The 25,803-nt window shown below is 40.5% G+C and overlaps 1 protein-coding gene across 1 annotated transcript in view; it reads left to right on the top strand.

Annotated features, from left to right (window-relative positions):
- PASD1 (PAS domain containing repressor 1) overlaps positions 1-25,803 on the top strand; it is a gene marked incomplete at its 3' end in the record, with an annotated part of 115,113 nt that overhangs the window by 52,019 nt on the left and 37,291 nt on the right. Inside the window, exons 7-10 of the mRNA XM_081222188.1 lie at positions 5,201-5,300; positions 5,717-5,830; positions 7,771-7,898; positions 9,591-9,673. Coding sequence (XP_081078314.1) covers positions 5,201-5,300; positions 5,717-5,830; positions 7,771-7,898; positions 9,591-9,673 — 425 coding nt within the window. The remainder of the gene's footprint in view (positions 1-5,200; positions 5,301-5,716; positions 5,831-7,770; positions 7,899-9,590; positions 9,674-25,803) is intronic.

Below are 25,803 nucleotides of genomic sequence, written 5' to 3'. Positions count from 1 at the left end.
AGTAGAAACAAACGCAAGTGAGAAGTCACTAAGGCAGGAGTCTACCTGGTGTGAAAAGCTATGGTAAAGAGGCCACTGGAACGGGAGTGCTGTGAGTTAAAAAGTAAAGTGGTAGGAGGTGATGGGGTCAGAGCAGTAACAGAGGTCCACCTTGTTTAGGGCCATTTGCCTTTTCCTCTGAGATGGGAGGATGCTATTCGGAGCAGATGCAGGAAATGATCTGAACTTGTTTTATCAGGATCACTCTGGGTCTTGTATTAAGAATAGGCTATGGGGCTTCCCTGGTGGTGCAGTGGTTGAGAGTCCGCCTGCCGATGCAGGGAACACAGGTTCGTGCCCCGGTCCGGGAAGATCCCACATGCCGCGGAGCGGCTGGGCCCGTGAGCCATGGCCACTGAGCCTGCGCTTCCGGAGCCTGTGCTCCACAATGGGAGAGGCCACAGCAGTGAGAGGCCCGCATACCACAAAAAAAAAAAAAAAAAAGAATAGGCTATGGGGGTAGGCATGGAAGTGGGAAGTCACTTGGAAAGCTGTTACAATAGTCCAGGCAATAGATGGTGATGGATTGCATTAAGGTGGATGTGGAAGTAGTCAGTGTTTTGTAGGTGAAATAAGTTTTGCAGATGGATTGGATAGGGGGTGTGACAAAAAGATGGGAGGAGTCCAAATTATGACGTTACAAAACACACCATGACTGAAATGATGGCTGTTATCATCATCGTGGTATTAAACTTATGTCTGAAATCTGGCACCACATTTTCCCAAGCATTTTGTACCTCTTGTTAAGGTATTATTTTATACTTTGCATCAGAATTGTCTGCGCATGTGTTGTCTGCCCTCTGAACTATGCGTTCATTGAAATTAGAATGAACATGTCAGGTTCATTTTTTAAAACTCTCATAAGTTTCAGCAAAAAAATAATAAATTAATTCATGTAGAATGTCCAAAATGCAGAAACTGGCCCAGTAGCAAATTGGCTGCTCTTGGTGCAAATTGGATTCAAGGTAGCTATGTTGTAGTGGAAGGAACAATGGATATGGAATTAGATGGAGCTGGGTGTGAATCTCATCTCTGAACTTGTGACCTCTCAATAATCGGACAAGCCTTCGTTTCGTCATGAATTCAATAGAGGAGAATTCTTCCTCTCACAGGAGATTAGGTGAGCTAGTTCGTGTGAACACACCTAGCATAATGTTCTGGCATGAAGCAGTTGTTAATCAAGTGTTAGGTGAAGGAATAAATGAGTGGTCTCCACTGACCAGAGATAACTTGGTTTGGTACCTAAAGTGTATTTTTTATAACTAAATCAGTAAAAGCATTTTTATTGAAAAAGTTAAAAGTTGAATGAAAAATACCTTTTTCGGGAAGTCAGTTTATTACTATGTGACTTTCATTGTCAAAATCTGTTGCCTGGCACTTCCCTGGCAGTCCAGTGGTTAAGACTCCATGCTTCCACTATAGGGGACAAGGGTTCAATCCCTGGTGGGGGAACTAAAATCCCACATGCTGTGTGGTGTGGCCAAGAAAAAAAATCTATTGCCTGTTAATTTCATGTTTTCTTTGCTAAATTAGGGTTACATTTCTGCCCTGAATTGAGCCAAGACTTCTCTTGATTGAGACAGGATCCATCTGCTAATTTGAGCATTGGCCAACTCGTAGGCTGGCTTCTACAAATGGGCCATAAAAATATATTTGTGTATTTTGACTGTAGATTATTAATATTAATCAATTAAAAATCATTTGAATTTGTGGTTCATCAACCAAAGCCATAATTAAGCTACAAAGAGTACTTTGTTTATTATTTTGTTCCTATCATATTAAAAACTCATTACTTAAAGGCTGATATTCAGTTTATTCATGTGTCACCACACTTCAACTACGTGGTACAGTATTATTCACTCATTCAACTAATATTTATTGGGTGCTCACTTGTGCCAAGCTGTGTTCTAGGTGTTGAGGATGTAGCAGTGAATAAGACGGCCAAAGTCTCTGTTCTAATGCAACTTACATTTTATTGTGGGAGACAGATAATAAATAGGTAAACATATACATGTGACTATGATGTCAGGTAATGATAAGTGGTATGAAAAAAAGGCAGGAAGAGAATGTCAGGGAATTGATGCTATTTAAAATACTTTTGAGTAGAGACTTGAATGAAGTAAGGGAGAAAGTCATTGCAAATATCTGGGAAAGAGTGTTTCACATTGAATGAAGAGCAAGCTTAAGGGCCCCAGGATGACTGTTTGCTTGCTGTATTTGAACATGAGCAAGGAGTTCAGTGTACTTGGAATGCAGTGAGCAAGAGGGAGGGTAGGAGAGGCTAAGGTCAATAGGCAGCAAAGAGCCAGAGCATAGAGCTGTCAAGGACGTTGGAAGTATACTTTGTCTTTCACTCTGAATCACTTGGGTAGCCAGTGGAAAATGTTGAGCAGAGGAATAACTTGATCTGACTTATGTTTTAAATTGATGACTCTAGCTGCCTTGTGGAGAATGGAGTGGGAGCAAGGGTGTGGCAAAGATAGATGCAGGGAGACCACTGAAGGCTATTGCAGGATCCAGGATAAGAATGATGGCTTAAACCAAGTGCTGAGAAGTGGACCGATTCTATATGTATTTTGAAGGTAGAACCAACAGAGTTTGCTGATGGACTGGATTTGGGGCTTGAGAGAAAAAAGGCAAGTAAAGGACAAGCATGTGGGTAAATGGTGGTGCCATTTACTGAATTGGGGAAGATTGAGAGAAGAGCATGTTTGTGAGGGGAAAATATCTGGTGCACTTGTTTTGGATGTCTTTTTATTTTTATTTTATTTTTTTAAATTTATTTTATTTATTTTATTTTTGGCTGCATTGGGTCTTTGTTGCTGTGCGCAGGCTTTCTCTAGTGGCGGCGAACGGGAGCTACTCTTCATTGCAGTGCACGGGCTTCTCATTGCAGTGGCTTCTCTTGTTGCAGAGCACAGGCTCTAGTCACGTGGGCTTCAGTAGTTGTGGCTCATGGGCTCTAGAGCGCAGGCTCAGTAGTTGTGGTGCACAGGCTTAGTTGCTCCGCAGCATGTGGGATCTTCCCAGACCAGGGATCGAACCCGTGTCCCCTGCATTGTCAGGTGGACTCTTAACCACTGTGCCAGCAGGGAAGCCCTATTTTGGATGTCTTAAAATTGAAATCCTATCAGACATCCAAGTTTAGTTATCAAGGTGAGTTCAGGGAGAAGTCTGGACTGGAGGTGAGAAGTTGGTAGTCATTAACAGTTAGATGGTATTTGATGAGGTGGAACTGGAAGAGACCACAAGAGACAGGATAGTAAGAGAAGAGGTCCAATGACCAGGCTCTGAGCACTCTTGTGCCAAGTGGCCAGGAAGAGGAGAAAGATCTAGCAAAGAAACTGTGAAGGAGTAGCCTTTGAAGCAGAAGGATATCCATATGTGTATGGTGTCCTGGAAGCCAAGTAAACAAAGTATTTCAAACATGAAGGAGAGGTCAGTTGTATCAAATGCTGAGATGTTAGGCAAGATGAGGGTTAAAATCGACTATTGAATTTGGCAATATGACATCATTGGTAACCAGAACAGTGAAGTGGTTAGGGTAAAAATCTGACTAGTGTGGTTTTAAGGGAGAGTGAGAGGTGAAGAAATGAGAGACAGCAAGTATAGTTCCTTTCGATGATTTTTGTTCTAAAGTGGACCAGAAAAGTAGTTAGAGATGGAGGAGAGGATGTAGTGTCAAGGAAGATTTTGGATTTTTGTGTTGTTCCTGTTTTGCTCGGTGCTTTGTGACCGCCTGGAGGGGTGGGATGGGGAGGGTGGGAGGGAGGGAGATGCATGAGGGAAGGGATGTGGGAACAGATGTATATGTATGACAGATTCACTTTGTTATAAAGCAGAAACTAATAAAAAAAATTAAAAAAAGATGACATATTATAGCATCTCTGATTTAGCATTTGTGTGCTAAGGGAAAGACCCAGCAGAAAGGAAAAGCTTGAAGATGTGGGGGGTAGGGGGAGAATTTCTGAAATGATGTCCTTGAATAGTCAACAGAGGATGAAGGACAATGCACTAGACTTAGGTAGAAGCTTATTTGGTGCAATAGGAGAGAAAGCAGGTCTCTGGCCACAGGAGCAGATAGGTCGGTAACATTTGGTGCAGGGAGATATTGACATTTCCTTCTCCCTTTTTTTTTTCTTTTTTTTTTCTTTTTTTTTTTTTTTGCGGTACGCGGGCCTCTCACTGTTGTGGCCTCTCCCATTGCGGAGCACAGGCTCCAGACGCGCAGGCTCAGCGGCCATGGCTCACGGGCCCATGTGGGATCGTCCCGGACCAGGGCACGAACCCACGTCCCCTGCATCGGCAGGTGGACTCCCAACCACTGCGCCACCAGGGAAGCCCTCCCTTTGTTTTTAATTGAAATAAGAAATGAGATCCCAGCTGAATATGAGGAGGGTGGCAGGGGAGGGGGCGGTTTCACAGGTTTGAAGGAGGAGAAGGCAAGAAATAGTCATATTGAAGAGTAGAAGAGTGAATTATCTAGGGAAATGTGGAATGATTTCTAGGCAGAGCTGAGTGCCCATTTAAAATAATACACAGTATGGGTGTGGGGTTTTCTCCATACACATTCAGTTGCTTGGGGGAAGGTACAGAGTAGATGAAGAGTTGAAATTAAGCAGAGGTGGGACTTCCCCAGGCAAATAAGAGCTCATGGCAGTGATTAGAATGATTGACTATGGCATCTGAACTGGGTAAGGAGGGATGTGACAATTTGAAGGAGATAATGTTCAGTGAAAATGGGATGCGAATGGAGTGGAGGTCTCAGTGGGTGGGATAGTTGTTGGAGAGGTGGGGTACTTGCATGAGCACACTGGAAAGGTAGGTGGTGATGGTCATAGAATGGGGTAATGTGAATTGTCACTTTAGAAGTCTAACAGGTCTGACTGTAAGATGGCTGACATGGGGCAGATGATAAGCTTTTTTTAAATTTTCTTATTTATTTATTACTTTTTAAAACATCTTTATTAAAATATAATTGCTTTACAATGGTGTGTCAGTTTCTGCTTTATAACAAAGTGAATCAGTTATACATATACATATGTCCCCATATGTCTTCCCTCTTGCATCACCCTCCCAGATGATAAGCTTAAGTAAGGAGACAGAGGAAGTAAATATAGTAGTACAGATAACAAAATTTATTCCCTCTTTCCCTCTTCAGGGTGACATCATGGGTAAAAAATTATTAAGCCTTCTGCCTGATGAAGAGAAAAATGAAGTCTACCAAAAGATTGCTGTCCAACTTTCTTTGTCAAACTCAGGTACAGACTGTTTGTTTCAAATAGTAAGTTCTTAGATTTTAAGAGACAGATACCAATCACTTAGAGGAATAATAAAGACATTTCACAAATTATATTTCTAGTATTAAAAAATCTCTCCTCTATTAAATCTTTTTTATATTAGTTTCTGCTTTATAACAAATTAAATCTTGTTCTTAATCACGAACCCTGATTATTTCAGCTTTTGTATAATTGTATTAGTGTTCTATAAATTATGTTCTAGCTGATACCCCACTCTGCAGATACAACATAGATAACTGTGCAAGTGGTAATGTTCATGAAAAGAAAAAAATATTTTTGTAAAATCTAGTCTAAATAAGACAATAATCATATGAAAGAATCCTGCAGAATATAGTTAAGTTAAAATGTAAGCACGTTTTGTATCTGTTTTCTTTTAGTAGAAAAACATATTGATTTTTGCTGTCATTTAAAAAGAGGAGGTGCTGAACATGGTAGCAGCCCTGCTTATGAATATGTGAAATTCATCCTGAGTATAAAAGATATTTCTAGTGGTAAGCAAAACAGTTTTTAATCTTATCTAGATGAAGTTCATGAATTATGCAGCCCTTCATTGGTAATATAAATGGCTTTCTACTGTTGGTACTCTCACACTCTCTCCTACTCCTATGATCACAGGTTTTGGTGGACCACAGACATTAATTAGACTTTAAAAAAATTAATAGCAAAATTTACAAGGCGGGGTTATATGGTAACATGGTGGACTGATCTGATAAGGATGGCTCTTTCCTTCTACAAAAAAACAAGGAAATTATTGTTAAAACACAATCTAGAAGTTTATTGCATAGCCAGTGTTAAAAGAAAGGGAAATCCATGGGTGCTAGAAATTAAAGGATAAAGTACAAGACCCAGTGATAAGAGGGAGCTGATTTTGTGCTGGGCCTAAGTGAGTCTTAAATCATACATCGGCTCCATTGGCTGGGGTCTGGAGTTCTAACACTCATTCAAGGACCAACACATAAAACCTAGAGACTTAAAATGATCAGTAAAATTCTGTCCACTGGCCTAGAGGAAGAGTAAGCTTGTTATCTCTCTCAGAGTTTAAATGGAAAAAATGTGTCATTTACAGGAAATCAAAACCCAAATCTGCGTGTCTTACATGTGGATATGGGATCTGAATTTGTAATTTTTAAGGTTTCAGGAACCACAAGCTGATAAATTAACATAAACACTGATTTGGGGCCATTAAAAGATCTAGGGCTTGAATCAAAGGTAAATAGCCCAACAAATATGTGAAAAGATGCTCCAACTCACTAGGAAGCAAAGAATGAAAAATTCAAAAACCAATGAGTAGCACTGTACACGCATCAAAATGTAAACAATTAGGAGTGTGAATAATACCAACTATTGGTGAGGATGTGAGAAATGAAAACACTAATATGGTGTCGAGAGGAATGTAAACTCATGAAGCCGTCCTGGAAAACAGAATTAACTGAAGTCAATTATCTTGTAACTCAGCAATCCTATCGCTGGGTGGAAATATCGCAGAGGCGAAGTTGTAGAGAGATCTGTGTCTAAGGGGACGTTCTATGTATGTCATAGTGTTGTTCATGGTAGGAGGGAGGAATGATGCACAGCCTAGGTGTGCATCATTAGGAGAATGGACAAGTAAAATCTGGGGAAATATACAATATGGAAAACTTTGTAGTAGTCAAAAGCAATGAACTCTAGATATACATAGTACAACATGGTTAGACCTTAAAACCGTATTGTTGATTGACAAACAGATGAGATCTATAGCACAGTGCCACTTTTGTAAATTGTAAAAGCATATAGTACATAGAACCAGACTACATGTTGTACAAAGTTATATATTAAATGTGGTAGATGACAGTGGGTACCTGTGGGTGGGGAAGGGACAGAGAGAAGAAAAAAGTAAAACGAAGAGTGGGAATTTTATCTGTGTTCATAATATGCCATGAACTAAGAATATAATTAACTCAGTTCTTTGCCAGTGAGGTCTAAAGATATAACAAATGAATGAATGGGTAAATAAATAATGAAAATTAGCTCACACATGGTTGTCTGATATCTTTGTCATGTGCCTTTGGAAACCAAAGGTCAAATAACTTTAAAAAAACTTGACTATATACACACACAAATTATACACACATTTTTGATACCCACATGGTCTATGTAAAGAAGGGGAGCTGAACTTTTTTGGAGACTGAAATGTCCATTCACAGGGTAAGAACAGAAGACTGACAATCACCCTGAACTCACAATTATTTCTCAGTAATTACTTCATGTTTTGGTGGAGACTAGGGTGGGGATGGTGACTGGGAAGGAAGACAGAAAAAACTGGTGGTTCAGAATTCTGAAAATTGTCAGTGGGTTGGCAAATGGCACACTGATACGGTAGGTGCCCATCCTCTTGTGTAATTGCCCCACCTTTCTATTAGATTGTCACATGTGTGTCTCTTGTCTCCCTTAGAGCCTTTGGTGCTCTTCTCTAGCTCCTTCCCCAACCAGTCCTGTGAGTCGTCTGCCCCAAATCTTTCTTTGGAGGATCGGTTTTATCTGGTGGGGACCGTTTGTATCCTCAGGACTGAAACTCTAAGGGTGAGTATGTTGTGTGTGTGCCTCCCCCATTGTGACCATGTGGGCTTCCTTTAAAGGGACACGTCCCCTTTGGTCTCTCAGCCACTGCACGGCACTGCTAAAGCACCTGATGTGTGCAGAGGGTTGTGTTAGGATACGTGAATGAGAAAAGATCAGCTCCTGTGTTTCAGAAGTTGAACATCTGAGTGGAGATCTGGACATACCCAGAAGAGATGCACACTCATTGGCAAATGGTTTTGATATAATATTAACCAGGTATACAGGGGCTGCGGGTTGGGACATAGTAAGAGAAGAAGTGACCATTTTGGCAGGTGGATAAAGAAAGGCTCCTCTCACCAGGTGAGAATGGAAGCAGGTGGAGCTGTGTGAGAGGTGATAGGGGTTGGACTAGGACTGCAGTAACAGAGAGAGAAGCTCACCGATTTGGGTGACATTTTGGAGGTAGAGCCCTAAGTCCTTGCTGATGCATTGGAAGTGGGTGGGAGAAGACAGAGAAAGGACTCAAGGATGACTCAGCTTTTAGGCCCGAGTAGCTCAGTGGATAGAAGTGCCACCAACTGACTTGAACAAGACTGGGACAGTGTGGATTGGGCAAATGAGGTGGAGGGCATGGGGACAAAATCAGAAGGTCTGTGTGAGCCCTGTTAATATTGTGATGATGTTGTAACACACAACACATTCAACTGCCTTACAAGAGATGCCTCTGGATCCAGATTTCACATCCTTCCTTACTAGCTACAGGACCTTACCTAAGTCACTTACATCTTTTCGCCTCAGTTTCTTTTTCTATAAATGGTGATAATAGCACCTCCTTGAGGGTTGTTGTGAAGCACAAATAAGACAGCACCTCTTATCACTCAGTAAGTATGAGCCCTTACAGTCATGATCATTGTCATTATTATCATTATTATTGTTATCATTACGATCCAGAGAGGGCAAAAGACCTGCTTTACTTTTCCTCTCAAGTTTAAAATCTGGGCTTTAACTGACCACATTTAAGAAGCTGTGAAGGACCCCTTTACATCCAATTTTAGAATAGTGATCTATGTCATCATTTTTCCAAATTTAAGACAGTAAGAAAATTGGTCGAGAGAAAATCAGCTGAAGGAAGTTGCTGGGTCTGATGGCCCCACTCAGTATCCCTCTCCGGCAACTCTCTGGGATTTGAGCTCTCATATCTGCCATGAGAAGGCAGATATCCCATCTAGAGGATCACCCCCCAAATCTTCCTCCTCTGAGAAAGAAGTCTCATTTGACACACCACCCTCACCCTAGGCCCCCTCTTAGCACAGGGATCTCTATTTGTGATCTATGCCAGTTTTTCTCTGGGTTTCTGGGATATTTGTTCTATACTAGTGGTCATTTTAGAGAACAAATCTTGTGAGAAAAGAGGGCTTTTTGGAGGAAGATTTTGTTCACAGGGTGGCTGTGTAACAGTGGAAGGGCAGTGAACTCAAGATTTCAACTTTGAAATGGACCTACTTTGATCCTGCATGTACTGGCTGGACGTGCTTGACCAAATCATTCTATCTCTAGAATCCTCAGTTTTCACATCTGTAAAATCAAGTGCCTTTCTCACACTGGTGTACAGATGAGTTGGATTTTCAAATTTACTACATCCTACACAAATATGTCAGGTATTTTTACTCTATAAGTACATTTTAAGTATCTAAAATGCCACTTTTTCTGCAGGACCTTTTCATTGTAAAGGAGTCCGGTGAAGATGTTCTGCTGGTCCCAGATTCGGATGAGGAACATCTACCTGTGGACCACAGGTGAGAGGCTAATGTTGACATGAGTAATGGAGACCTAGGGCACAGTTTCATCAAACAAAACTGAAACAAGACAAATCACTATGAATATTTTCCTTCAAAATGAAAATAAAAAAACAAACAACTGAATCCAGATGAGCAATCTACTAGTTTGAATTTCCTTTCCCAGCTAGTATAATTCATATTTTTCTAACTGAATATAACTACAAGTGATTGGCTTTCTATAAAAGAAATGAAGCAATAAATAGAGCAACCTTAACTGACACAGACATTTAATTACTTTCAAATTAAGACAATACGTTTACAAACAGACTTGATTGCTTCCTTTTCTTGAAACACTTTAAATGGTAGAAGAACAAATAAGCATTGTGGTAACTGCTATTATGCAGGTGTCCCTCTTTTTTGTGAATCTAATCTATAACATTTGTTTGTTAACAAATTTTCAGAGAACAAAGTGAGTAATTCCATTATTTTGAGTGGGAAAAAACAAAAATGCATTCCTAACCCACAGGAAAATGCCAACTTGCTAGGTATCACTAAAACCCCTTAATACGACTATTTAATAATCTACCAAGAATTTCTACAGAATAGAAATTACTTTAGTACTATCTAGTCATTGCATATTTGATACTCATTAGTAGGTTTTTGTATGTAGTAAGCCATAATAGTAGACACTGCTCAGTGTAGAGTATTGAGAATGGATTACATTTTCCTTCTATATTACAGTGTACATGGATATGTAAATAAATAACAAAACAATACATTAAAGATGAGCACTAGATGCCAGTAATACTTAGCAAAATAAAATAAACTAGATGATGTTTTGAGAGGCTTCTTCTGATTGAAGGCGTGTTTGTGTGAGGTCTGGTGGGAGGAGGAAGCTGGAGGCTGCGCTGTCTGTCACTGGAGGCTATGGGGGGACGAGGTAAGGAAGAAAGAGCTGGTGGAGAAATGAGTTAAACAGGAAATGTCTGAGTTTCATCTGTGTCTGGATCTGAGGAACAGGGGAGAATCTTCCCTTCCTGGCAGGAGAGCTCAGAGGTGTTTGGCTAAGAACCGTTGTCTGAAGCTACACACAGAGCCATGGGATGCAAAACAGAGCTTGAGGTGGCAGTCTGTTTGCATTCCCTTTGCTGGGTGCACTACAGCTCTTGCTAACATGAGACTGAGTTTGTAATTGTGTGTTGAGTGTCACATGTCTGCTCGTGCCACCATCACACTCACTTGCACCGGCAAGATTTTTTTTTTGCAGAATCTCAATTTCTTGTAAATATTCACCATTGTATTTGTGGTTCATAGGAGTTAGGGACATGTGCACCACCAAGCTTAAGACTAATAGCCATTCAGCTGTCTTAATGTGCTTTATCATTCCCAATGGTTCTTGTAGTGTGTGCGCTTCTTTGGGCCTCTTAGGCTTACCCATTTCCATTATTAGTTCCTCTACTTTATTAGAAGACCTTTTATTGAATAAGGTGAGAGAGACACATCTATAAAACATAACGTGTTTAAGCAACGTGAACTCTAGGCACTATTCTGTGAGAATACCTGAGGTACAATAGCAGCCCACCATATCCTTTTCACCCAGGAGCACATGACTTAAACATATTCTTGCATGCAACCTAAAACAGATTTGTTTAGTAGGTTTGTGTAGTGAATTTTCTGTAAATTAGCAGATAATTATAGCAAATCTTCAGAGAGTGAGAGTTCAGAGACAGAGGAGACCTACATTTTATTTTTAAGTAGAACTTAATTGGATGAAAAATATTCTGATGCAGAAAAGAGCCAGTTACTACATCTGTGCCACTTGGTCTTCACACAATACAAGAAAAGTGTTTTCTTAAGGCTTAAAATCATATCCTTTCTAATATAGTAAGAAACTATCATTATTGGGTGAATGCACTACAATTTTATATATTTTAAGACTTTCATAAAATAGTCCTAGTTTCTTCAAATATTAGGCAATGGATTGTTTATCATGTAGACAGTAACATGGAAAAATGACACTTAGGAAACAACTGATGGATTTGATGAAGAAAATTCTGTTTAATTCCAGCCCCCTTCTCTTCCCTTTTATATCCCTCTGCTCTCCTCAACACCATGGCCGCTGTTCTGGCTCCAACGACCTCAGCTCTCACATGATGGATTGTTGGTGGACCTGACTCGTCCACTAGTCTGAGGTCTATAAAGGAGGGCCAGTCAGCCTCATCCCTGCCTAACACAGATCTTGACATTGAGCAGGGAGAAATGAACATCTGCTCAGGGACTGATTGATTGATCCTATCAAAATGGTAATCCATTCCATGCCATGAGACCTCGCAAACATAGTGCAGTATTGTTATAGCTCAGTGCAAACCAATATTGCATTATTTTTTTCATAGACTTACTCCTTGTCTTCAGGATATTTTCAGATAACAAGAAGAAGAGATTGTGGCATGTTGGATATTAGTTTGTAGGCACCCTGAGCAGTCACTGATAACCTGGCTCCTATTTTACAGTCTGAGGGATGGTTAAAAAAGTAATCAGGCACAAAGGTCATAGGGACCTAGAGCTCCCCAGATGCTTCTGGAACTTTCCTTGGTAATTCTCAATGTTCTTTGAAAGGGAAGAAGCATCCTGCTAAGAGGCTTGGAAGTTTTGTCTGTGCCTATGAAAGAAACACAAAGAGGGGAAGTTAAAATGTTTAAAAGAAAGGGTAGGATGTCCTGTCCTTGCATGTTTCAGATTTGAGGCTAAAGAACCTTTCATTTCAGGAGAGGGACTCAACAGCTGGGTTTTCCATTAGAGCCAGAGATGCACTGGAGTAGAAGGTCTTGCTTGAACATAGAAAGAAGTAAGGAACACTTCAGAGTTGGTGAGGGGCAGGCACAGAATTGAATACCGCAGAGTCCTTTCCCATCTTCCTACTGCTAGAGTCAGAGGAAGCAGCGAGCTACTCTTAGTTTGTATGTATAAGTGAGGCCCAGAGTTCTGTCACAGCATCATCTTAATAGAATTGCATCCTGTACTTTATTCTTCATGATGCGATTTCATGTTTATTGGCTTACTCTCCACAAATCAACAACATAGATTTTAGACCCATTGTAAAGATGAAAAAGTGCAGTCGCAGAGGATGTATGATTTCCGCAAAGTTACCCAGTTGGTTAAGCAGTAGAGCTGGAATTGGGACCCAGATTATCCTGGGCTCGTTTCTCTTAGGACATCAGTTTCAGGAGCTGTGGCTGGTAGGGGATTCCAAGGAGAAAACTCAAGAAGTCTTTGGGAAGTACTTGATTGGGGATGTTAATGTGAGAAAACTTGTTTTTTCTTTAATTTCATCTTAAATGTAAGGAGAAGAGAAGAATTATTAGGGAAGGCAATCACACTGATTAGCCCTAACACTTTTTACAAAGATAGTATCTTTTCACCCAAAAGTAGAGTAGACAATACTGGAAAATCAAATGGCAGGTATTTCCGAGAGTTCTAGTAGCTCTTACCTTTGTTTGCAGTCTTTAGAAACTGCTACAGAGTTGGTCCCCCGGGAGGAGACTCCACCCATCAGCAACTGCACCGAAAAGAATGTCCCTGGCTAATTCCCCTTTCAGCTTGTTTCAGAGAAGTGTTATCTTGTACAAAAGTGTGAGGAGAATTTTGCAAAGATGCACAGTGGTCCTCATTAGTGAGGTTTTGTTGTATGGAGCCTTGGTACTATTCTGTACTGACTTCATCCCTTATGTCTGCATCATCTCGACCAGGGGGAGGGCCCTGTACCTCACTGTATAACATGCCATTTGGTTTGGTTTCTCTAGCACTAGATATTTAGCTTGCCCAGTCTCATCACTCCAGCCCAATGAAACTTATTCATACAGCAAATATTTAACACCTACTATGTGGGAGTTTCTGTTCTAGGCTCTGAGGGTACAGCAGTGAACAAAAGTCCTTATCTTCCTGGGAAGCTTATATTCTAGTGGAGGAGAAAGAAAATCAATCAATAGGCCAAAATAGGTTAAATGGTGAGGAGGACCGAAGGAAAATATTAAGCATTGAAGAGAGATAGGGAAGGTTGTAGGGGAAATTAAATTGTATTAGGTTTTGCCATATGCAATTGACATTTTTTTTTGTTTAAGAGATGGTGCAATATTGGCAATTTCCAATGGTCAACATGATAGGGTGGCCAGCTAAGGCCTCAACAAGAAGGTGACTTTTTAGTTAACACCTGAAAGGAGTGGAGGAGCAAGCCTTGTGGATTTGGGAGGAAATATTCCAGACAGAAGGAAGAGCAGATGCAAAGTCCCTGAGGCAGGAGCACATTGGGTATGTTTGAGAAGCCAGTGTGGCTGGAGCAGGTTCAGCAGTGGACGACTAGTAGGAGAGGGGGGCAGAGAGGATTGGAGGATTAGAACCCACAGAACTTAGGGAGGACTCCAGCCAAGACGGTGAAAGCTGCTTTTCGGGAGGAACTGGGAGCACACCAGCTCACCCCTGCACTGGTGGAGTAGCCCGGAGACAGCCTTGTTAGAGTCATCCACCATGAACCAAAACATGGGATTGGGATTTTTAAAGCTACAATATTTGTTTTTGTTTTTTTCTTAGCTTGGCCAATTATAGGCTGTGTGATCTTAGAGAAGCCTCATTAAGTCTTTTGCTCTTTATCTATAAATGGTGAGGATAATTACTGCAGAATGTGCATGACCATGAAATCAGGGAATGAGATCTATCTGTTTTGATAAGTAAATGAAAACTATATGCTTTGTAAAGTACTATACAAACTCAAGTTATTATCAGTTAGGAAGTACTTCCAAATTATAGAATAGTTACAGTTTTTGTTTGAATAGTTAAAATTTAAACTGTACTCAATCCTGGGAATTCCCTGGTGGTCCAGTGGTTAGGACTCCATGTTTTCACTGCCAAGGGCCCAGGTTCAATCCCTAGTCGGGGAACTAAGATCCCATAAGCCACGTGGCCAAAAAAGCAAACAAACAAAAAACCAAAAAAAGTACTTAATCCTTACTGAGCTATAAAGACATTATTAAGTGCAAAGGGCCACCTGTGAACCCGGCTTACGGACATGATTTGAAGTCTATATTTGGTGATTTCTTCAATACTCTTACTACTTTTCTGTTAATTTAAGGTTGTTCTCCTTTTCTGTTTCAAGCCAGCATCTTTAAACCTCCATCGTTATGAGACGGTTCTGTATTCATTAACACCCAAATTGTTCCATGAAAAGTGTCTATGCCTCCTCTCTGGGTGGAGGAGGTGTGACCCAGTCTAAAGGTGATGGAATTCTCAGCTTGGAGGCCGCATGCAGTCAGATGATTCTGGGCCCTCACACCCACCTGGGAGGCAGGCTGACAGATAAGGAAAGGAGTTGGGGATTTCCAGCAGCCTGGTGCCAAAGGAAATAGCCCCTGAGCTATTTAACTTGTCCTATTGTTATGTTCAGGGTCTGGTCCTTAAGAAGGGCAGACATAAAACAAAAGACAGAAGAAGGGGTGCAGTCTCAGGATTCCGGGTTTTAGATTTCATCGTGTTTCTCTGACCTCTAGCCAACCGGTATCCCATCTTCAACTACATAACAAATTATTTTGATCATTTAAAAGCATAAAATCATTAGACAGTCTTATTAGATTTACGAATGATAAGAGCAGTTTCAATGTTAATATTTTTATTTATTTATTTATTTATTTGTTTGTTTGTTTATGGCTGCGTTGGGTCTTTGTTGCTGTGCATGGGCTTTCTCTAGTTGCGGTGAGCGGGCACTACCCTTCGTTGCCGTGCGAGGGCTTCTCATCGTAGTGGCTTCTCTTCTTGCGGAACATGGGCTCTAGGTGCGTGGGCTTCAGTAGTTGTGGCTCATGGGCTCTAGAGCGCAGGCTCCGTAGTTGTGGCACATGGACTTAGTTGCTCCGTGGCATGTGGGATCTTCCTGGACCAGGGCGCGAACCCGTGTCCCCTGCATTGGCAGGCGGATTATTAACCACTGTGCCACCAGGTAAGTCCCTCAAAGTTAATATCTTTTGAAAAGCTCAAAGTAAGTTTTGTACTCCAAACTCATGGAAGCAACCCTGAAATCACTGAGGGTTTAGACCCTAATGAAAAGAAGGCTAATAAATATCAAAGTTTAGAAAAATCTGGGTTGTATTATCTGAGTATTAGCCTATTTAGGAAAAGTAGTTTCAGAGAAATATGCTGGCAGCTGCTTGTTCTACTCAGACAATTAACAATGTAATATTTTTTCCTGATGGTATGCATTTGTTATCCTGTAATGAAGATGTCAGGCTGTGTATTAGGTATCTGAAGAAGTGGGATAGGATCCTGCTCTCTTTCAACTTAATACTTTTTGCTTTATCTTTTTTTTAAATTGAAGTATAGTTGATTTACAAGGTTGTGTTAGTTTCAGGTGTACAGCAAAGTGATTCAGTTATGCGTATATACGTATATATTCTTTTTCATTATAGGTTATTACAATATACTGAGTAGAGTTCCCTCTGCTATACAGTAGGTCCTTGTTGGTTATCTATTTTCTATACAGTAGTGTGTATATGTTACTCAAACTCCTAATGCTTTACCTTTTTTTAAATCCCAGGATATTCTTTTGCTTTAGCTCCATTAAATATATTTTTTTAACTTTTAAACTTTTTATTTGAGTCTGACAGGAACTACCATATGCATCCTCCTTTACTCACAACTGTTTACATTTTGCCCCATTTGCTTTATCATTATCCTCTCCTTCTCTTTCCCCTCTGTCCCACTTCTGCCCTCCCTTTCCTGTCTCTCCCGTCTCCTCTCCTCCCCTCTCACCCCTTTTTCTCCCTTCTCTTCTTTCTCTCTCTCCTCCCCTCTGCCTGATTCATTCATTCATTATTTATTCATTTGTCTATTCAGTGGATTTTAATCTTTTGCTATTATTATTTATTTCAATGCTCTGATTGTCCTAGCATCGACCAGTGACAGCCCCTTCTGTCTGGCTCTTGTGTCATTTTGATACTTCACACCATTCTTGGAACATTCCTTCCTTTCTGGCACTATGTGATGTTCCAGGTTCGTTTTGTACTATCTCCACCTCAGCCATGAAATCAACTTGTTCTCTAAGACTTAGTCAAAGGGGAATCCTGGCTTCCTTAAGGGCAGCTATTTAGAAACTCTCGGTGCTACTTGTACTCATTGCTACTGATTTGTTACTGCTTATAGGTGCTTTTCGAACTGGGAAACAAATACACACACAATACACATATTGTATACATAGGCATAAAGATCTATATCTATATTTATTTCCATATCTACCCATCTATATGTATGTATACCTTTGTGTATGTGTCTGTATCAAATAATACACGCCATGACTTCATACCGATACCTCCAATCCTGAGCCAGCACTACAAGGTTCATTCCAGTCTTCCCGTTTCCACTTTTGCAACACTCTTCTCCACTAGTCAGAGAGGCCTGGGCTCATTATCCTCCATATATTTACTTATTTGCTCAAATCAGGAATGCACAGAGAGTAATTGTAGGGTTGCCATGTCATGTCATTGTGAAAAGCAAACCTCCTCAATTAAGTTCATATTACTTCCATTTTTTAAGGTGAAATTTACACATAATGAAAGGCACAGATCTTAAGTATATTTGACAAATGCATAAACCCATGGGACCCACATTCCTATCAAGACATACAGTATTTTCAACACACTAGATAGCGGTTTTGTACCCCTTCCCTGTTATCCCCACACTTAGAGGCAACCCCCGTTCTGATGTTTTTAACCATAGATTAATTTTTCCTTTACTAGAACGTCATAAAAATGGAACCATATAATATATAGTCTGTTGAGTCTGCCCTTTTATTTTTTATTTATTTATTTTTTTTGCGGTACGTGGGCCTCTCACTGTTGTGGCCTCTCCCGTTGTGGAGCACAGGCTCCGGACGCGCAGGCTCAACGGCCATGGCTCACGGGCCCAGCCGCTCCGTGGCATGTGGGATCTTCCCAGACCGGGGCACGAGCCCGTGTCCCCTGCATCGGCAGGCGGACTCTCAACCACTGCGCCACCAGGGAAGCCCGAGTCTGCCCTTTTAAACTCGGCATAATGTCCCTGAGATGCGTCATGTCACATGTATCAGTAGTTCATTCCCTTTTGTTGCTGAGGAATATTCTGTTCTATGGATAGACTATAATTTGTTAGGCATTTTTCTTTCAATGAACATTTATGTCTAGTTTGTGGTTACCATGAATAAAGCTGCAATGAACATTCTTTTACAAGTATGTTTGTGGACACATATTTTCATTTTTAAGTTATTAAACACATTTGTTCAATTATACAGTAAAATTAATTTGTTTTCTCTTGGTGTACCATTCTGTATTTTCTAATGCATGCATTGATTTGTGTAACCATGAACGTAGTCAAGATAAAGACCAGTTCCGTCACACCTCCATAAGTTCCTCGTGCTGTCCCTTTATAGTCAGTCTTATCTCACCTCACCCTTAACCCCTGTCAACCACTAATTTATTCTGAAGCCCTATAGTTTTGTCTTTTTGAGAATATCATATAGAGTCATACAGTGTATAATCTTTCAAGATTGGCTTCTTTCCCTTAGCATAATTCCTTTGAGATTCATCTGAGTTGTTGCATCAATAACTGTGTATTGTTGAGTGGCATGTTGTTGTATGGATGTCTCACAGTTTAGTCATTCACCTGTTGAGGGACATCAGAGTTGTTGATGGGTTTTGGCAATTATTAATAAAGCTGCTATAAACATTCGTGGACGAGTTTTTGGTGTGGATGTACGTTTTTATTTCACTTTTTCAGGGTATTGAATTATGCTTTTAACTTGCATTCCAGGACTTCTCTGGCGGTCCAGTGGTTAAGACTCCACGCTTCCACTGCAGGGGGCATGGGTTTGATCCCTGGTCGGGGAATTAAGATATTGTATGCCACACGGAGTGGCCGAACAAACAAACAAAGAAACAAAAACACTAACTCGCATTCCACTAATGACTAAAGATGTTGAGTATCTTTTCATCATTTGAATGTTCAAATGTCTTGCCTATTTTCAAAATTATGTTGTTTGTTTTCTTATTATTGAGTTTTGAGAATTCTTTGTATATTCTGGATACAAGTCTTTTGTCAGATATTTAATGTGTGAGTACTTTCTCTGTCTGTAGCTTCTTTTTTCATTCTATTAACAGTGTTCTTTTGTACAACAAAAGTTTTTAATTTTGAAGGAGGATAATTTTACCATTTTTTTTCCTTTGATGGATTCTGCCGTGTCATGGTGCCATGTCTAAGAATTAACTGCCAAACCGAACGTCACATAGATTTTATCCTATTTTTTTCTAAAAGTTTTATACTTTTATATTTGGGTCTATGATCCATTTTGCATTCATATTTTTATAAAGTGTGAGTTTTAGGTTGAAGTCCATATTTTTTAGCATATGGATGACCAATTGTTCCAAAACCATTTGTTGAAATATGATCTTGTCCCTCTTCTACTCAAAAGCTTTCAATGGTTTCCCCTCGCTCTTAGAAGAAAATCCATAGTCCTTTTGTATGATCTGTAAGATATGCTGCTCTCATGCCTGTCTAGTCCTCAGATCTCATTTTGTGCCACACTCCCTCTTATCTATCCTGCTCCAGATGCACTGGCCTCTTGTCCTCTGTGAATTCTCCAAGCTCTTTTCCAGTGCAGTGCCTGTGCACATGCTTAGGTCCTCAACCTGAAACACTCTTCAACTCTGCTGTCACGTGGTTGGCATGGTGCTCTCCTAGGTCCATTTTGAGTTCTCTTCCCATGGCACCCTGCCCTTTTACTTCGTCATGCTTTTTGCAATTTGTAAATGTATAGTTATCTTTGGACTATGTGTTCATTGTCTGGATCCCCCATGAAACTATAAACTCCACAAGGCTGCGTTCTCCGTGTCCAGCACTGTGCCTGCCCTCAAAACTTACTGCCTTGTGTGGAGATGGACAAGTAAACCAGAAACGATAATAAAGTCACCATTCCATGGAAATGCTGTCGAACCCCTTTCACTGTACCTCCATTCCTGTTTTCTGCATGGACTAAAATGTCTTTTCCCTCTGTGCTTTGTATGCTCACACCCTCCTCACCATTCAGGAACCAGTTCATTCCTCCTCTCAGAAGTCCTTCCTGCCACCCAGGTTGGAAGAGCTCTCCCCTCTCTACTTTCTACTTTCCTACTGACACTCTCCACTTTGCCTTGAAATCACAGGGACTGGCTTCGCTCTTCTTCTAGAGAATCAAAAGCTCCAAGAGGGAAGTATCCAAATTGCATTCAGCTTGTGTCTCCCTCAGTTCAGAGAATAGGTCATCTTCTCCAGTTAACTCACTTTCTGATTTCTGGGAGACAAGCGTGTGATAGGCCATGTGTCCATCTGGCCACTAGAAGCTAAGGGGTCTAATTTGCAGGATGAAAAAGGAAAAGGAGGCCCAATTTAAAGTCATATCTCATATCTACACAACCAGCACTTAGGCCACCAGTGCTTTAATAAGCAGCAAAGACACATAAAAAGTTTTTTTTCTTTAACGTGTGTTGGGACTTGACTGATTTCTGTTGCTTTATTTCCACAACTGGCTCAGTACTAGTCCTATAAAAGTGACAGAAGAAACACACAGAATGTCACCTTTGAGAAATGACTGAGAGAGTGGATTTTAAAGTAGGAAGGTTGGGATGCCAAATAAAACAAGGCTGTTTCGCAAAACCTTACCATGAACGTGTCCCCAGGCCCCGGCCTTCTGGAGCCACTGGCTATATTAAAAAAAAGTTGGTCCTGCTCTGTTTTGAGATGTAGAAATGGTATGTGTGTTTCCTTCCTTTGAAGTGCTGTGTCAAGGGAGTCATTTTGACTGAACAGTGATGAACTTCAATTTTTTTAAATTAATTAATTTATTTTTGACTGTGTTGGGTCTTCGTTGCTGCGCATCGGCTTTCTCTAGTTGCGGCGAGCAGGGGCTACTCTTCGGTGTGGTGCGTGAGCTTCTCACTGCGGTGGCTTCTCTTGTTGCAGAGCACAGGCTCTAGGTGTGCGAGCCTCAGTAGTTGTGGCACATGGGCTCAGTAGTTGTGGTGCACAGGCTTAATTGCTTCACGGCATGTGGGATCTTCCAGATCGGGGCTCAAACCTGTGTCCCCTGCACTGCCAGGTGGATTCTTAACCACTGCGCCACCAGGGAAGCCCTGATGAACTTCAATTTCTAAAAAAGTTTTTAGAACATTTCACGCTGGAAGAAATATTTGATAGTAGATCAAAATTTTTGATCATCAAATATTTGATAATATGAAAATAATTGACATCTGCAAGTAAATATGGTAGCAGATGAACTATAAAAACACACCTGAGCTGTCAGTTCTAGTGTTTCAAATACTTTGGTCTCTTGGAGTAGGAGATGCATCCATATAGAACACTCTGTCCTCTACTGAAAGGCTTGGCCCAAAAGGCTTATTAGTTAGTGGGAACAGAGCAAACTCTCTTTATATCTTACCACACAGTGCTTAGTATAGTCTCTAGTCTGATTTATGCATTTCTCCTGGAATGAATTTTCCACAAATATATGATGGAAAACTGTGTAGCCTTGACATTCATTCTGCCTATGAATGTCTTTAGTGTTAGCAGCTGGCATTCAGGCTGGGTTCCAGGCATGCTCCAGTGACTCACCAACCAACACTATATGTCACCTTCTCTACCTTTGAAAGAGGATCAGACCACAGAACACTAATCAGATTCTAAAGGTGCCTTCTTATTTGCTTAATATTTCTACAGTGTTCAGAAGAGGCCAATAACAGCAATATTCTTTTCAAGATGATAAAATCTTGCAAAAAATATTTTGGTAATTGATGGCCTACCATTATTTTCATAGCAATAGGGTTTTTGTTTGATTGGTGTTTGTCTGTTTTCTCTTGATTCTTTGGCATCAGAACACTTCTCATCATAGACTACTTGCCCTTTGAGGTACAGGGGACATGAGACTAGGATTCTTACTGTGTTGATGATTTGTATTACTTTCGAAGTGTTATGAATGCTATGCATTTCTTGTTTTTCCATTCTGGTGAGGAAATACCACTGAGTGCCATTAGATGTTTTTCCTCTTTTGATGTGTTTGTGGAAAACTGGCGTAACCAAAAAAGCACATTAAAGAAGTTCAAACTGGCCCTTTAGAGAGTGATGTTTTCTATGAAATGGATGGAGTAAGCCTCTGGTGGAAACTTTCCCATTTGGACTCCATCCTTTGTAAAACATCGAAATATATGAGGGTTGGAGCATTTGAGTTTTGTTCCTTTTTAGTTGTGTATGAGTAGTGTTTTGAAGCAAGTCTGTTAACATATAACTAAGACAGGGATTGAGTTTTCTTAGCTGTGTGATAAAAGTAATTACCTACCAGATAATTTTAAAAGCGACTCCATATTTTAAATAGTTTAAACTCAACATTTTGTTTTAAATCTTCATAATCCAATATGTAACATCATCTGGACTATTCTATATAAGTTCAGTTATATATCAGCTTAGATATATTAGCTTCAGATCAGAGATATATCAGCCCACACAAACAGTACGATTTTTAAAGCCCCAGGAATCTATGTCCATGGCTTGAGCAGGAAGAATGGAAGGTGCTATTGGTAAAGTACATTTGGCTTGCAGACCTGATGTCATCCTCTAATGGGCACCAATCCTTTCTGCACTTTGGTCAGGGAGCAGTGAGGGATGTGGAGCTCATAGTAGGGAGTCTGAGAGAAGAGCCGAGTATTTCCCAAGCCACCTTATTTCATTTTCTGCCTATCTCCCAACACACACACACACACACACACACACACACACACACACACACACACACACACACACACACACACACACACACACACACACACACACACACACACACACACACACACACACACACACACACACACACACACACACACACACACACACACACACACACACACACACACACACACACACACACACTCTCTCTCTCTCTCTCTCTCTCTCTCTCTCTCTCTCTCTCTCTCTCTCTCTCTCTCCCCCCCCCCCTCTCTCTCTCTCTCTCTCTCTCTCCCCCCCCCCTCTCTCTCTCTCTCTCTCCCTCTCTCTCCCTCTCTCTCTCTCTCTCTCTCTCTCTCTCTCCCCCCCCCCTCTCTCTCTCTCCCCCCCTCTCCCTCTCTCCTGCTTTACCCTTTTTTGACCCTGGAGTAATGGGTCAGAAAATGCATATTCTTTTTGCCAGAGCTTGAACCTAAAAACTGCCAGAGGCTTTAATATCGGATAGTCAACAGTATGAATTTCTCTACTGAAGAAGAGTCTGGTAGATTCAGATAATGCACTCCTTCTATTCAGAATATCTGAATAAGATATCATATTTTACCTTTCCCATCAAAAAAAAGAAAGAAAGAAAACCTTTTTGAGACTGAAAATGATCATTTAATCCAAAAATATTTCTGGAAGCAGCCACTCAGAAAGTGTTTGTATATTCAAATGCTAAAATGCTTTTTTTTTAAAAGGGGGGGTGGATTTGTTGTCTATTTGTTAGCAGGAAACTATAATCTTTAACAATTTCAGATCCTTCAAGATCTTTCCCAAGTGAGAATAGACGGGGCTTCTTTGATGGGACTCTGAGTTTTCCACTGGCTTCCATAGTCATTGGGGGAAAAGAAATCCTTTACCTACTTGTGTTTTTTGAAATTGTGATGTGTTTATTCAGTGTCTTTCATTTGGGAGAATTCATGACCAGCTCCAGGTGAATTCGTCAAAAACAAGTTCTTAAAAAGCTTTCTGCTAAATGGTCAATTTGTCCAGTGGCCAAATTGCAAAAAATTAATTTATCCAAAAATAATCCATAGAATGACCAATGTAAAAAATTTACCCAAATTTATTGATTCATCAAAAAGCATGTCTTAAGAAATACTCCTCCTGAATGTATTTCAAAGATTGAAAACATTTTTCTGAAAGGGACCAGATAGTAAATATTTTAGGCTTTATAGACTACATAAAGTCTCTGTAGCATTTTCTTTGTTTGTTTTACAACCTTTTTAAAAAGTAAACATCATTCTTACCTCGTACAAAACCAGGCTGCTGTCAGTTTTGGCTCACAGGCTGAGCCCTTATATATTCAAATAATTTGTATTTTTTCATATGAATGTTATTCTTAATTATATGCAATGACTACATTCTTGAATATATTCAATGACTATATCCTTGTGTTGATCTAAAACAAACAGATGGCCAGATGTTTCTCCAGCAAAGATGCGTTTATTTGGGATCAGCACTGAATTGCAGTCAGGGTCTGCAACCATGACTAGTCACATGCAGGTCCCTGCATATCAAGGAAAGGGGAGCACATTTCTAGAGAGGAAAAGGAAGTTGGGAGGGCCATAGTAAACATAGTCCATGGCTTCTCATTGGCTGAGTCCTTGCCAGGAAATAAAAGTCCATTCCTTTCCGTCTGGTGGCACAAGGGTTGGTTAGCAGTACTTCATAGAGGCCTTTCCAGCAAGGTTGAAGAAAGTTCTTCTGGAGTTGTCTTTTCTAAAAGATAAAATCTCCACATTGCAAAGTATAATGCTTAAGGTCTTCATTTCCCAAAGGTGCATGGTAAAAAGATTGCTTGAACAAAACATGGATATTTTTAATGGAAACAACTAGGCCTTTGCAATTTTGGAATATCTCTCCTTTTATCCATTGTGAGTTAGAAGAAGCAAGAGTCAAGTGCATTGGGTGCCCTGTGACTATCTCAAAGGGTGAGAGTTTATATTTCCAAAAGGGATGGATCTGAGATTTAGAAGGACCAGCAGCAGTGCTTGTGGCCAAGGTATTTAGAGGGCCTCTACATATTTTGCCAGTTGAGTCTTAATAATGCTATTAGTGCATTGGACTAAACCAAAAGATTGAAGGTGGTAAGCAGAGACAGTGTTGTAAAACCAGCCAAACAGCACAGACTTGTCAAAGCACCTGGCCAGTAAAATGGGTTCCCCAATCACTATGAAGTTCAAGAGGAGTTTTCCAGGTAAGGATAATCTTTTCCAAAAGAACATAAGCCACCGAGATAGGAGTAGCCTATCTTCAAGGGAAGGCTTTAGTCCAGTGTGAAAACATGCAGACCATGCCTAAAACATGTTTATATCCATCAGATGGAGAAAGTTGTGTGAAATCCGTTTGCCAGACCTCGAATGGTCTGTTAGGCAGTTTAAAATGCCCAGGAGCAGTACGAACAGACTTAGAACAAGTGGGATAAGTGATGTGTAGGCACTTTTTGTGACCTTATTGATGTTTCTCCACCAATATTGGTTCATGAAGACTTATCATTTTGTTATTAGACCAGTTATTTAATCCATGTACAGTGGTGAGCAGTGGGAATTTTAGAGTCTCCAGCAGGACTGGGTCATTATTTGGTCCAAACCCAGAGCTTTCTCTTTTTATTAAACCAACAACTGTTGAATTTCCAATCTTGTCTTTCCTCTTCTGAGGCCAATTTTGGGGCTTCTCTAGCCAGTTTTTCTAAATTATCATTTGGGGAAATATCCCTTTGAACCATGACAGAGGTTTGGCTGCTGTTGGTCCCTTGAATGGCAGCAGTCCTTGCAGAAATATCAGCAAGCTGATTTCTCTTAGCTTCCAGAGAGTCAAGTTCAGAATGCCCCGCAATCTTAATAATAGCTAAACTGACAGGTAAAAGTATTGCAGTGACAGTGATGGCTCTAAGGCAAGGGGTGTATCCCTGTGACTCAGGGTCCACTTGCTGTGGGTTACTGGTCATCCCATGTTTTGGGGTGAGTTCCCCAAGGGCATTCCCTTCCTTTTCATATAAAACAAGGAAAAAAGGGAATCTGGTAATTGGGATGCCCAAGGGCAGGTGGATTCATCAGACTCTAAGGCTCTGAAGGCTGTGCCATCCAGTTCATCCCATAAAATTGTGTCGGGGTTGTTATTGTTTAGTAATACATCCAGAGGTTTGACCATAAGAGAGAAATCTGGAATTCAATTTCGGCAATAACCGACTAGCCTGTGAAAACCTCATAGTTGGTGCTTAGTTTTGGGTTTGAGGAAACTTAGGACACCATGAAGTCTAGCTGGATCTAGGTGTAACCCTTGTTCTGATATGAGATGTCCTAAATATCAAACTGGGCAAACTGTAATTTTTCTCTGGCGCCTTATGT

Source organism: Mesoplodon bidens (genome assembly GCF_964165515.1).
Source record: "Mesoplodon bidens genome assembly, chromosome: X".
Lineage (NCBI taxonomy): Eukaryota > Metazoa > Chordata > Mammalia > Artiodactyla > Ziphiidae > Mesoplodon > Mesoplodon bidens.
This window is presented reverse-complemented; position numbering and strand designations above follow the sequence as displayed.